This window comes from Diabrotica undecimpunctata, chromosome 10, assembly GCF_040954645.1.
Source record: "Diabrotica undecimpunctata isolate CICGRU chromosome 10, icDiaUnde3, whole genome shotgun sequence".
Taxonomy (NCBI): Eukaryota; Metazoa; Arthropoda; class Insecta; order Coleoptera; family Chrysomelidae; genus Diabrotica; species Diabrotica undecimpunctata.
In genome coordinates this window covers 46907910-46923788 of record NC_092812.1, presented here as the reverse complement: position 1 = coordinate 46923788, position 15879 = coordinate 46907910, and the positions used below count along the sequence as shown (strand labels likewise).

The 15879-nt window shown below is 33.3% G+C and overlaps 1 protein-coding gene across 1 annotated transcript in view; it reads right to left on the bottom strand.

Annotated features, from left to right (window-relative positions):
* The window catches only part of Corin (corin serine peptidase), a 211602-nt gene that overhangs the window by 45639 nt on the left and 150084 nt on the right, over positions 1–15879 (bottom strand). The window contains exon 8 of the mRNA XM_072545549.1: positions 11589–11804. Coding sequence (XP_072401650.1) covers positions 11589–11804 — 216 coding nt within the window. The remainder of the gene's footprint in view (positions 1–11588; positions 11805–15879) is intronic.

Sequence of the window (15879 nt, the reverse complement as noted above, 5' to 3'; positions counted from 1 at the left end):
AAGGCATTCGACTCCATAGAATTTTGGACAATAGAGAGAGCTATGAACAACTGCAGGATAGACCCCCGATACAGAATGCTCATACATAATATTTACAAGAAAGCTACAATGAAAATACAAATAGATGCTAAAACCAAAGCTATACCAATCAAAAGAGGAGTTCGCCAGGGAGATGATATCTCACCAAAGTTATTCACACTTGGACTGGAAGACGCGTTCAAAGACATTAACTGGGTAGATAAAGGAATAAATGTTAATGGAAGAAAACTGAGTCATTTGAGATACGCTAACATTATAATATTCGCTACAAGTTTCGAAGAACTACAGACCATGATGACGCAACTATTTCAAGTTTTGGAAAAAGTAGGTCTTAAGATGAACTTGGAAAAAATAAAAATAATGACACATACACCGAACATTAGAGAAATAACGTTGAACGACATAAATTTAGAAACAGTGAGCGAATACATCTACCTGGGACAGATAATGAAAGTTAACGAAGAAAATCAAACTGCCGAAATTACCAGAAGAATAAGGTTAGCTTGGGCAGGATTTGGAAAACTGAGTTGGATCTTGAAAAGCACTAAAATAGAACAATATTTGAAAACCAGAATTTACGATCAGTGTTTCCTCCCTATACTCACGTTGGTTCACAGACGTGAACACTCACCAAGTCTAATATGGATAAAATAGTAAAAGCACAAAGAGCGATGGAAAGATCAATGCTCGGGGTGAGACTTATAGACAAAAAAAACAAACAAATGGATTAGAAGAAAAACCAAAGTAAAAGACGCAGGAGAACATGCTGCCAAATTATATTGGAGCTTCGCAGGACACAAGGCCCGACTAAAGGATAAAAGATGAAACCACGAAATACAACACACAGACTTTCAATAAATTGGTAGGGTTAAGGCAAGTCTTAATTCTTGCAGAAACAAATAACGACGATTGCTCTTATTTTCATTCCAATTTGGAAAATTGAGAATAAAAAGAGAGTACGTATTGACGGCTGCAATATCGAACAAATTGAAAAGAACTGGGAGTGGTCATCTTCGTGTTGATCGCTTTGACGTATATTTTCTCGCCATCTGGTCTAAAATATCAACATCTCCTTTAGTCTTCTTATAAAACAGATTGATATCTGATTTATTTTTGTATTCGCTGCTTACAAAATCATTAGAATGCTGAGTTGATAAAAAGAGAAGTATCTTTGTAGGCTTCTGACGTGCTACATAAGAAAGAAGAGTAACTGGTGGATTTCCAAACTTTGGATCTGAAAATGCAAACATATTTGAATACAATTGCCTTCCTTTCGTTTTCTTAAGTGCTTCCAGTATATGCCTGCCATTTTGTGGGGGAGTGACAACTAAAGTCAGACCAAAGTCTTTGTGGAGATCTTCTGCAAGCTCCACAGAAGTGTAATATCTGTCCGTTGTTACGTTACGTCCAGAGTTTCGAATCGGAGACAGAAATATTTTTACTATTCCCTGTGGACCCCCAGATGCTGGCGTGCTGCCTTCATATTTTTCTGTATAAACCTCAATACACAAAACCTAACTATTTGAACAATCTGCAAGTATTCGTATCTTCTTCTTCTTGATGTGCCTATACGTTACGAATGTTGGCGATCTTCATGACAATCTTTATCTTATCTGCAGCAGCGCAAAAAAGCTGCACAGATGTTGTATTGAACCAGATTCTGAGGTTCTTTAACTAAGATGTTCTTCTTCTTCCTGGACCTCGTTTTCCAAATATTTTTCTTTGCAGGATGGCTTGAAGGAGAGCATATCTGGATTCATTTCGCATAATATGTCCGAAGAACTGTAACTTTCGAGATTTGATGGTGGTCAGTACCTCTCGGTTCTTATTCATTCTTCTGAGGACCTCCTCATTTGTGACTCAATCAGTCCACGAGATCTTAAGCATTCTCCGATATAGCGACATCTCAAATGCTTCCAATTTTCTGCACATATCTTCGTTCAAGGTCCACGATTCAATACCATAAAAAAGGACAGAGAAGACGTAGCATCGCAGCATTCTTACTTTTGTATCAAGAAAGAGGTTGTGACTCTTCAAGAAGGCACCAATCCGATTGAAGGTGAATCTAGCTCTTCCGATGCGTGCTCTAATCTCCTGGTTGTTGGTCCATTCTTCGTTTATTATGGTGCCGAGGTAGTTGTAGTGCGTCACTCTTTCTACAGGGGATTGGTTGACGTAGAGTTGACCTTCTGTTATGCTTATTAATTATCATAAGCTTTGTCTTCTTAACGTTTATATTGAGCAATACGTGATTTTGTTCATAAGAACTTGTAGGTCTGAATATCTGAATATCTGATGTTGTTTAGCAGGTAACCATTTAGTAGAATACCTTTTTCAGTTTAGTGCAAAGCTTCGATAAAAATTCTTTCAGAGTACAGATTGTAGATTAGAGGAGACAAAATACAGCCTTGCCTCCAGTAAAGATTTCCAATTATTTTCAGATCTTGGTTGTTAATTCCTGTTTCTTTTAGTATTTGCATCATCTTGGCGTGCTGTACTCGATCAAATGCTTTCTCGTAATCAACCAGACATGCGTATACGTCGCAGTTTACGTCTCTGCATCTCTGGAATAAGACTCGTACTGAGAACAAAGCCTCTCTAGTACCAACAGCATTTGTGAACCCGAACTGGTTGGGGTCAATTTGACTTTCACACAGCTTGTAGATTCTCTTATGAATTATCTTTAGGAACAATTTTAGCAGATGATTCATGAGGCTTATAGTACGGTAATATTACCCTTTTTTGGCTCCTGGTTTTTTTGGAAGTACAATAAACTCAGATTTTAGCCATTCTGTTGGTATTTCTCCAGAGTTGTATATGTTGTTGAATATCTTTGCGATTATTGCTATTGATTCGTTGTCCATTAGTTTGAGTAGTTCTGCCTGTATATTATCAGGGCCTGCCGCTTTGCCATCCGCCATCCTTTATCTGTGTTATTGCGGAGTAAACTTCCTGCTGTAATATTATTGGTCCATCATTTACCTCTTCTTCTAGCTCAAAGGTGTTATCTGTTTGGTCTTCAAATAGTTTTTCTAGATATTCTTTCCACGTTCTTATTTTACTCCGTTTGTCCAAGATGATGGTTCCGTCAGAATCAGTTATATTTCCTTTCTACCTTCATCTTAGTCCCCCTGTGAGTTCTTTAACTTTCCTATGTACATTGTGTCTATCGTATTTTGACTGCAGAGTCTCAATTTCTTCGCATCTTTCCCGTGTTTCTTTTTCTTTCGCTTCTCTGATTTTCGTTCTTATTAATATATTTATGGCTTTATATTTGTCTGGGTCATTTTTGGCTTCTCTTCTCTCGTAAATTAGTTTCAGGATCTCATCTGTCATCCATAATTTTTTTTTATTAATGTATCTGTCTTTAAGTGTTTATCCTTTACACTATTTCTGTAATATGTTTGATCGTTTGTTCTTCATTCGATTCGTTTCTAATTGCAGACACTTGCTCGTTTAATGTGGCTTGGACTCTCATCCTTGTATCAAGGTCTTTCAGCATACGTAGGTCGTATGATTGTGCTTTCCTTTTCTGCACTGTTTTGAGTTTGACTCGAAATACTCCCACCAGTGGAACGTGGTCTGTCTCCAAGTCTGCTCCAGGATAAGTCTTGACAGATGTAAAGCTGTTTCGGAATCTTTTATTTACTAAAATGTAGTCCATTTGATTCCTAATAATTCTCCCGAGTCTGTCTTGAGGAAATTTTCACGTGTACAGCTTGCAAGGTGGTAATTGGAAGAATGTGTTGGTGACAACTAGTTCTGAGTCTTCTGCGAATTTTTCTAGGAGGTCTCCTCTCCCGTTTCTGACTCCAAGTGCATGTGCTCCAATGTACTGTGCTTATATCTCCAGTTCCAATCTTGGCATTAAAATCGCTAATAATGATGAGAATTTCCTGTCGAGGAATTTTCTGTATGATACTGTTGATGTTCTGATAGAACTCAATTGCTTCTTCCTCTCCTTTGTCTGCAGTGGGAGCATAGACTTGGATGATGTTAATATTAATAAGGTTGGCTTCTACTTGTAGTAACATCACTCTCTCTGTATTTTCTCTATTCTCTCAAGTATTCGTATAAAAACAGTATATTTACCATGTTTTCTTTCATGAAAACTTTGAACGGGCATCTGCTTCTAAATAAAGATACCATTTCGTCTATTACGACGTTCATACCAGGTATAAAATATCTCAAAAATATATTGTTCAGTAAATCAAACATTTTACGTAAGGGTGCAAAACTTCTCTTCCTCTCAGTTCTGGTGGTTTTATCGTCAAATCTTAAAATTTTTGTCATGAGTCTGTTTCTACTAATCGGGACAATATACGACGATCTGCCGACTTTTTTAGACCACAAATGTGCCATTATTAGCTCCCATCAAAATGAAAATAAAGCCAAAATATCGGTATCCTCTATTTTTGGCACGTTTAATTCAATTCAAATATAATAAATTGATATAATTATATTATATAAATTTAAATAATTTCTGTTTTGCCTTCGTGTCAAAGTCCTAGTTGCTAACGAAAAATGTTTGGTACAGCTCACCGCATGAGGCGTGGTGAGTGCTAAGTAAATTCTTTCTAACTTTGATTTATGTAGATGTGGCGTGTCACAGTTTTCATCAATTGTATCGAAACTAGAACTGTCATCAGTTGCATTTTCAATGTTGTCGTCAGAGAGATTTGCTACCACTTCTAATTCTTTATGCCTTAAATATTTACTCATGTTAAGTTATCTTATCACACATACACTATATATAAAATACTTCAAACTGCGCTAAACAATATAGAAGCGCGAGACGAAAACCTAACAAGGCAGATGCAGTTCAAATACTTCAAAATATAATTTCAACGTAACTGTTTACTCGTATTTACGACGTTGTCAGCCGTAAACTAACCAGCAGTCTAGATAACTGTCAGTTCCATAATGGAGCAAGGTAAGAGTAAGGTAAAAGTAAGAGGAAATGAATAAAATTATACAAATTTTAATTATGGCATCTAATGGAGCAATAGTACGCCGACAACCACTAATTATTTGAAATTTTTAGGATTAAGGGTATTTAGAAAATCGGATGTAATGTAATGTTGTGGATACGTTTTAACCCACCCTTGGTCCTTCTAGAGTTAAGAAAAGTACGTGAAAAACGGCTACTAGAAATAATAAAGGAAGCATGGACAATATATAGTTCTACTAAGAGACTCAAGAAAAGAAAGTACCAACATATAAGAAAGAGGAAGAAGCGAAATGTAAAAATTATAGGACAAGTTGTTTATGGTCAGATATATTTAAAGAATATACTGGGATAATGGAAAGAAAGGACAGAAAAGAAATTAAAAAAAAATAGTCTAGAATGTTAGGAGAATACTCTCTATTATAAACTCTTTATATTAAATTATTTTACGCCATGCTAAATTTGTCTTCTCAATCCTTTCTATCAATATCCTGTAAGTGTTGACAACGATAAATGGCGTCGGTGATGATTGTAGTGAGCCCGGACTACATTGTCATCACCAATCACTTATAGTTTCTTCAAAGTACTTTAGCAGACTCAATCTCCAAAATGGGTTTCTCATAAATCGTAGCTATGAACTAGAAAATAAAAACGAGTCAATATAGAGAAAAGTATTTTTTTTTCTCTGCAAGACAAATAATTTAGAGAAGAGTGGTACGTGAGTCTTATTAAATAAGGGAGTTTGACAAATTAAAGGTCCCTAAACGTGACGAACGAAAAATATATTGCTGATGGTTCATATGAGAATAAATAAATTGAATAGATCGAGAAAACAGAAAATGGAAGAGATAAATAATATTTTTTTAGTTCTAAAGCTTTACTAAAATATACAGATATAAAACGGAAATATTGTATATATTTTACTTTATTGGACATATTTTATTACATTTAATTAGTAGTAATAATATGAAATTACGAAGCCCAAAATAAAGTAGGTATAAATTGGGAGAAATCCTTTTTCCTATTTTATTGTATATTCAAGGCCAGATGTCGTACGTCACATATAGTAACAGTATACATATAGTATACAGGGTAAGAAATACTAGACTCTTTAAGTAATATATTAAAATTTAAATTTGTCTCTAGAAGAGCCAAGGAAAAAATATATAAAACAGTGTTAAGATCAACAACTGTCCCCTATGTTGGGTTATGAATAAAACATCTCAAAATATGCTGGGAAGATGAGGATAGAAAATTCTGCGCAAAATATTTGGTGGGCGACTACCAGAAGACAATAGGAGAAAAGCACAAACAACGAACTGTACGAACTTTTCAAAGGACCTAAAATATGTAAAGTTGTTAGAACACGAAGACTACAATGGTTGGGACATTTAAGCAGAATGTAAAATGAAACTCAGATAAGCAATAGTGCATGGCAGAAACTGATGTAAAACAGAGAAAAGGAAGGTTTAGGACAAGATGATCAAATATGATAGCGATGATCTGGAAGAGAAACAAATTAGAAACTAGAAAGAACAGATTAAGAACAGGAGACAGTACAGAAAGATTATATTGAGCTAAGGACGTACAAGGTCTCTAGATAGTTTATATGTATATACAGGTTGAACGAATTTAAAACGGAACATACGAAATCAATGTATTTCGGCTCAACTCCGCTCTAGGTGGTTGGCCAACAAAAGGTTGTCAAATAATTATATTATAAAAAACCAATACTTCAGAGGGCTGCTGGATTCTGAACTCATTCAAGAACAAGTCAAAACTCCACCCAAACAGGTTGCCTAGAATCACTGTGAAAACTAGACTACACAAGCAGTTATTATGCTGTCAAACCACCTATCGCTTAGTTATAGTCCAAGAGATAGAGCCGAAATTTTGAACTGATCAGTAATATGACATTTCTATATTGGAATATATTCATTGTAACTGGGTTAAGACTTTGCCTTACAGGCGGACGCCGCTCGTGGTACAGGGGGTGGCTATACAGGGATGAAGTTGTCATTTTTTTCGGAAAAATTAACGATCGATAATATGGCTGAAAATTTGCCCAGAGTAAGATCTTGGTATAACTAGACGAAATCCCAAAGGGCGGACGCGAAAGTGGATACATAAGGGGTGGCGGACAGCTGGGTTGGTACAGAGAGCCATACAACGGGGTCAAATGTACCACTTGCCTGCGCATTTTAGTTCTCGGTAACAATTTTCAAACTGATTGTATTATGATATTTTTATACCGATTGATTTAAAATTTGTATGCTCACTTCTGTTACTATTCTGAGAAGCGTCAAGTAGAGTTTTCCTCAAAATTTTCCAAAAAAATTTCCGTAAATGAAAATTTTCGTAATTTTTTGAGGTAAAATCTAATTTGTAGAATCCTTTCGATTTTCTGTAAGTTATACCATGATTTTTTTCCAAAAATTTTCAAACGATTTTTCCAATAAGAAAAAAAAAATTAGAAAAACTTTTCTAAAACATTTGATAAAACTCTACGTCATCGTCTGAATCTTTTATAGAATATTTTGTAGTTTTAAAATGATATGATAATGTTTTTTTTTTCAAACTAAAGTCATATTTACTTTACAAATCACATTTTTTTCTTAAATATAAATATTTTACGAATTAATTTTTAATTGAATAAATGTTTGATATTTAATATTTTATTAAATTAAAGTAATTTTATAATGTTAACTATTAAATATTTTTGGTATAACAAATAGAAATTTTACTTATTTTTTATTACAATAAAAAGGTATTTAAATTTATATTGCATAAATAATGGTTGTTCAGATATAAGAAAAATTTGATTTATTATTACATTAATAATCAAATACAAAATATATTATTTCTATTTATCAATAGGTAAAATTCAATTTGTAGAATTTCTTTAACATTTTACAAATAATTATTAATAAAAATCAATTTAATAGTGGAATTATCAATTTTTTAAGTTTTGAAATTTACTTTGTAGATATTTTCAATATTTTTTTTTAACTTTCAAATTGATTGAATTTTTTTTTCATTAGTTAATTATAATTTTACAAATTCTGTTTGGACATTAATTTTGCATCATTATTATTTTAAAATATTAAAATAATAATGATGCGCGTTCCATTTAGATCAGTAATTCTAGACGCATGCGCTAAATGTAATAAGTATCAAGATGCTTTTATTCAACTTGGTGAAACTGACTTCGATTGTAATGAAGTTTTTGAAACCTTAGAAACTTTCATATGCCACTTATATGGAACAGGACTGACGAGAACAATTCCAAAAAGAAAAGTAAACGATGTCAGATTTTCACTATTTAACCGGCAGTATAAGTTGCATGATGTGAACGAGCCTTTAAAAAAAAAACTAAAAAATTTCGATGCTTCAAGCTTACCACCATGTCAAGATGAATTACACCAACATCTACTCCGAGCTTATTATATTTCAAATATTTGGACAAATGCTCATAAAAAAGTACAAACAGAATTGATTGTTGAAGAACATGGTTGGGAGTTTGAAGATGAAACATATAAATTCAAATGGTTTAGTGGACCTCAGATGCCAGAATCAGTTCGAGAAGTAGTGATTGAAAATGAAGCAGATAATGAATGTGATATTATCAATGAGAGTGAGAAAAATGAAAAAATTTTTAAAGTTTTTCTAATTCTTAACTTCTAATAAAGTATTTTTTTTCTTATCGGAAAAATCGTTTGAAAATTTTTGGAAAAAATCATGGTATAACTGACAGAAAATCGAAAGGATTCTACAAATTAGATTTTAACTCGAAAAAAAAATTACGAAAATTTTCATTTACGGAAATTTATTTGGAAAATTTTGAGGAAAACTCTACTTGACGCTTTTCAGAATAGTAACAGAAGTGAGCATACAAATTTTCAAATCAATCGGTATAAAAATATTATAATAAAATCAGTTTGAAAATTGTTACCGAGACCTAAAATGCGCAGGCAAGTGGTACATTTGACCCCGTTTATGGCTCTCTGTACCAACCCAGCTGTCCGCCCTTTTGGATTTAGAGTTTTTAGGGGCTAAATAATGAGCCATGAAAATGGCGGACATATTACTTATCGTTAATTTTTTCCCAATAATTTTTTCCCAAAAAATTGCAATTTCACCCCTGTCCGCCACCCCTTATGTATCCACTCTCGCGTCCGCCCTTTGGGATTTCGTCTAGTTATACCAAGATCCTACTCTGGGCAAATTTTCAGCCATATTATCGATCGTTAATTTTTCCGAAAAAAAAATGACAACTTCATCCCTGTATAGCCACCCCCTGTACCACGAGCGGCGTCCGCCTGTAAGGCAAAGTCTTAACCCAGTTACAATGAATATATTCCAATAGAGAAATGTCATATTACTGATCAGTTCAAAATTTCGGCTCTATCTCTCCGACTATTAGGCAAGCTCCTCTTTCCTTTAAAGGAGACAGATAGTTGAACGATATTTTATACAATGTCTATCACTGGGTATGGATTTATTTTTGTCCAAGTTTTATATTGGTCCACTATTTCAAATTTAGTTCAAACAGACATATATTAAATTGTATGTTCCGTTTTAAATTCGTTCAATCTGTATACAGGGCACCAAAAGACAAAACATACATACTTCATGTGGAGCGAGAACTTAAAAATAAAGTGAACACAAAAATCGAACATTAGCACCATTTTTACAATAAGGACCTATCGGAAGCTCTTAAGAATGTTAATCTAAGGAAAACTCCAAAATTCGACAATATTCACTCTGAATACCTGATAAATTGTGGCGTGTATAGGAAAAATTAGTCGATTTTGGAAACCATACAAACTGTAAACATCTCACAGTACTTAACGCTCTAAAATAATGGTCATACTAAAGTTTGGCAAGCCTGACAAGAGCCCTACAAACTATATATCAATAAATGATCTTCTCTCTGTAATCTACATATTACTAGATATAATTATCTACAACCGATTCAACCTAGAACTGTTTAACGTGATCCCACTCGAATAGACATTAGGCAATAGAATTTTTAACTGAAATGAAACTATGTGCACCAGATTATCTCACTCATACCTAAATCGCAGAAGGTTTCCAAAAAAATTAAATAACCTCAGCTGTGATTTTTGATCTCTCAGCAACTAACGATCCAGTGAAGAGAGATGGCCGAATATACAAACTTTCCCATGCAATTTACTGCAGACCAACAGCACGTCTGATGCATGCTCAATGACCAAATGTTTTAAGCAGGTTTTAGTTTACCACAAGGATCAGTGCTCGCTTCATTCCTAGTTTGTTTGTATATTACAGATACGCCGGAAGTACAACCAATAAAATTGAATGAAAGATCACTGGAACTTTACTACAACATGTAAAAAACATAAAAAAATGACTGAATTCATTCTAACGGCTGATCAGATATAACGGGTAAACATTTCTTTAACTGAATGCTTACAAAACAGAGGTAAGTTGTCTCCACTTGAATAACAAACTCGCTAGAAGGGAACTCAACATACGATTTTAAAATACGATACTTTCTTACATTTAGCTGCCTTAATGAACATAGTAATTGCCAGCTCATATTTTATGTACAATGATATACATAAAGAAACATGGAAAAAACTAATAGGTAAACGTCAGTGTGGATTCCGTAAAGAAAAATTAAGAGTCTATCAAATATTCATCCAAGGACAAGCTTTAGAAAAATATATAAAGATGGAATCGATAACCACCATCTGTTTGTGGATTTTAGATGCATATACCATAGCATAGAGAGTAACCGACTTTACAAAACCATGGTATAATTCAATATACCGGAGAACTTAATAAAATTAGTGAAAACAACGCTCTCAAAAGCGTATAATCCAGTAGAGGGTTAGAAGAAGAAAGTAGAAGTAGCACAAGAAACAACATTACTCAAAAGCTATGCTATCTGGGGAGCATCAGTTTCCACTCTGTGCTTTACTCCTTTGGCTCTAATTTTCTGGGCTGCTAAATATTTTATCCCAATTTATTCCCTGGGCACTCAGCTACATAGCATCAATAAAATGATTGTTGATTCTTAAATCCACCCATTTAATTTTTTAATTTGTTTAAATTACCATACGAATAAATAAAATAAATATATGTTTTAATAGCTTAAATATAACAATACAAATCTTTCAATTAGTCTCTTTTGACAGCATCTCAAAATGAATATCGCGCATCAGCACTTAATTATTTTTGAAATTATTTAAAAAAGAACAGTAGAATATCATTTTATATAAACATTAACTATTTTAAATATACGTATGAATTTAAATTAGTATATAAGTAGCTGGTGATCAATTTTTTTACGCTTTATAATTCTCCTTGATAATTCGAGCTTAGAGACCTACAGTATGCACTTATGGTTTAAAAAACAGTGAGGAAGTTGTTTAAAATGAGTAATTTTAAATGTATTTAATTTATGTGTAAATAAAGTATCACTTCTAATAAATAATATAGATTTAAATATTGATTTAAAAATGTAGGTACTTTCTCCAATTAAATAAATAGTATCCACAGTGTACATATATATTTGAACATTATCTACTGTATAAGAAACATTATATTGACTTACGGCAATTTCTCTCATCCTGTCCCCACGGGCAGTCTACTGTTCCGTCGCACAGATGCTCCTGTGTGATACATTTATCGGCTCCACAATTGATCATACCTGGACCACATTTGTGACACTTCAATTCATCAGATTGATCTTTACAGTCCACATGGCCGTCACATTGCCAGTCTTTCGGAATGCAACGCTTTACGTCGCATTGGAATCCAAAGTCGCATACTGGAAAATATTCAATACACACTGTTACAATATCCCTTTATTACATCTTTTTCGCTCAAACAAGAGGAAGTAGCTAATCATCGAGAAAAAATATGTGATGGGGAGAAAAGTAGAAAAGATAAATTTATATATATATATATATATATATATATATATATATATATATATATATATATATATACATACAGTTATGATCTGCTTTTAACCTGTTGGTGTTGGTGGGATTTAATTAATTAATCCTAAATTTTTTTTATTAATTAAGCAAATCGAAACAAACAAAAAACAAATCTCAGGGTTCAATTTTATATAAATCACCTTCATTCGTGGCTTCTAGTATTTCTTAGTTGTTTCCTTATCGGTATAGACACGGGAAAATAAAAAATACACACCTAAATTCAATAGAAATTATCAATACCATTTATTTTATCAAAAGAAATTAAAATATTAAATATTGCAATTTTCTTAATCCTAGTATATTTATATCACACTAAAAACACGAATAGAGAATCTTATTTCTTATTGTCTCCTTTGTAACTAAAACCAACTATAACAATTGATAACAAACAAATCTGATTGAATTTGGATAATTTTATAATAAAGAAATGTTATGAAATGTAATATGCAATATGGTATTTAATACGAAAAACCCATACATTCATGTCACAAAAGAAAACGACTGACCTTTGCTGATAAATCGACAATGTCTGTACACGTAAAATTTTTCCTTCCTGGATTGAGTTGTAACCAAAAGAACTCGTCCACGTTCCCCAACAATGTGTTTCTGATACTCTGCAAATTCTACTCTCCTTCTTGTTCACTGCTTCCCACAGTGCTCGTTCCTATTTTCTCCTGATGCAATTCTCCACCTTTTCTATTTTTGAATCACTTCTACTTTGTATGACCCAAGGATCTCTTTTATCGACTATGTGCCACAAATTCAAACAAACTTTTCCTCGTTATTTACACAACTTTACACATCAGACTCCAAGGAGTTTTCAAAAGAACCTCTCTACTTGGTCTATCACCAGTTCCACTATTCTGCTAATAACACTTGTAACTTTTAACACATACATGCGGTACTTTTCCAACACACGGTCTTCAAAACTGGACTTCTCCTTTCGATCGAACAAATACAACTCGCTAAAATCTACTCATTCATTCTAGACATCGGCTCGTTCTCCTCTTTCATCATTATTTTTCATCCAATCAAAAAAAAAAAACTTTCAACCATACCGTATAATTTACCAAATTCAACCTCTCTTGTAATTCTAAAAAAATTCTCAAACTTTCGTATTTGTTTGTTCTTTCTAGAGTTCCAAGAATAAATAAAATTCCTTATACCTTTATCTATTTTTAGTACTGTCGTGTAGTGATTCTAAATTATTCCATAAGAGACAAGTTGATAATGATTGGCTACATAATGGCAAATCTATGGCGGAAAATTAGCTGTTGTAAGAGTAAAATCAAGTCGATTTTACATTATCAAGTAGAATTAAGAGGAATCAATGAAATGATTCATTAAGTTACCGAATTTGTCAGTTTTATGACTTCCCCATGCCGGATTATGGCAATTCATATGACTAAGATTTCTAAATTCTTGTAAATCAAGATCGCTGGGATGAGGACAAATTATATTGCAAATGTTAAGATGTTTTTGGTAAGTAACTGCTACAGCTTCAAGACTAGTACTTAATGCAATTGGTTTAGCTTATATTTATATCTGTTCTAGTGAAGATAGCTACTGCGTCACTGGCTTGGTGTGCGTTTCTATTTTTTAGAAAACATTGATAATTTTGGAGATTTATATTGGTATTTTTAAAATGGGTCTCTTGAAGACAAAGTATTTTAGGAGATAGTTCATTTATTAAAAGTTTTAATTGTTCAATATGGGTGTAAAACCCATTAAGGTTCCATTGCACAATAAAGGAATCTGACATTAGATTTCCGATTGGGATTGCGGTTCATCGGACTCTTCAATTGAAGATTTTTTATTCGGGTTTAGTTTTTTCTTTAAACTGGTGATGCTGTTTTTTAGTTTTAAATTATGGATATAACAATGGACGAAGTTAAGAATATCAATTAGGTCAGTAGGTTCATTGGAATAATTTTTGGAGAATAATTCGGGATATTGGGTATGTAATGTGTTTTCTAGGAAATCGCAAATCTCATTATAATTTAGAATAAATGCGGGAGATCTGTTCTTTATCCTTTATTAATTCCATAGAAAGAGTTAGTTCTTCGCGGGAAGTTTTACCTGATATTTGGATTTTTTCTTAGGTTTGTTTAGAGTAGGAGGTATAAAAAGTTGTGAGTTAGTTTGAGCATTGTTTTCAATAATGTCTGGAGAGGACGATATTTGTCTTTTAACTTGATTGGTTTTTGGTTAAATTGTTTGAGACTGATGATGTATTGGGAGAAGGGTTTTGGGTAGTATTGGTTATAGGTGTTACTAGAATAGAGTCGGTTTCCATTGTTAAATTTGTTTGGTCATTACATTCCTGAACTTTTGTTCTAGGTTGGATAGGTGCTAGGGAAGGATTTAATGGGGTGAGATCAGTTTTGTGAGAACATTCTGCTTCTTTGTGACCAAAAGTTTTACAATTTGAGCAGTTATATCCATCTATGGAAAGGTACAGACGATACAGGGTGTTGTCATGTGATATATTAAAAGAATCGGGGATAAACATATTTTCTAGGGGAGTGATAAATATGTGACTTCTAAAACTGATGACATGGCTGTATTCTATTTCTGACACACCTATTCTTAAAATAGTCATCATTAGACACAGCAATGATACCCATCTTTTGTAGTTCTGCTTCTATAATGTTGTTAGGAATTGTAAGGCATGCGTTAGATACTATGAGTCTATCGGCTGGAGTAATCAATCTTCTTATTTCTGTTTGTGACTCTTTTATGTTTACAAACTTGAAGGAGTGGAGAAGTGAGTCGACCGTGCTTTTTGAGGAAGGATAAATACACATTCGGTTGTTAGAAATTCTAGATGCGAAGATGACATTACGTGATCTTACTAGTGATCCTACTATGATGTAGTCGTGAATTTTGGTCTTCCATACTAGACAGGACAATAGCCTATTCTTTTGTTGGATGTTTAAAAGAATTTACTACACTGGAATATGAGTTTAAAGATGAGCTTTGTGTTTGATTCATATTGATTGAGGTAGTGTTATTTAAAGTAATATCGTTTGAAGTCATGATACTTTAAGATGCTGCAAGTCCGGCCCTGTCGCCAGTTCGAAAACTGGTCGTCGTTCCGGATCCAGACCCAAACTTGTTTTATCTTTCTGTATTTTGCAGGTTATATTTCTGATAATATTGTTTATAATAATGTAATTTCGAGTACTCACGTCAGTCTATATTGGTGAGCACTAGTGTAGCACTATAACTTTATGCACAGATGAAACAATTGTTGAAAGGTAATTTACCATTCAAAATAATTTTATTTTTGGACAGCTTTAAACGTGGTATATTGTACCTTAGTCAGGACCGTACTCCCCCATATCAGTTTTTGATGTTCTCGTTGACTTATGACCCATTTATATTTTGCATTACAAAAAGTATGCAATAAAAGATTATAAAAATCTTAAAATAGCTGGTTTATTTGACAAAAACTATTTGCAGTGAAGAAATTTTCAAAAAATAGTGGTGCGTTTACATAAGAGACAAAGAATAGAAATTTTGATTACGGTTGGTTGTGGAGGCAAATTGCGAAGTCAACAAGAAGTGTGCGAATTATTTAATAACAAATATCTAGAACGGAGGATTATTTAAACAACTGTAAGTAGGGTAATCATTGAAGTTGAAGACATGTTAGAGATTAGCCTAGATCAGGAAGGCTAAGGTCGACGAACGAAAATGATCATCAGAATGTTATGTTGAATATTGCTGGAAATCCTCATGCCTCGGTTCACTCTTTAGGTAAAAATTTTGGATTGTCCAAATCTGTAGTTCAAAAATGAAAATTGGTCTCTCTTCAAAGTCAATATCATGCAAGAACTGTGGGCAGATGATACGCCTTAAAAAACTGTATGCTGTTTTCTGACAAAGTAATTTCTG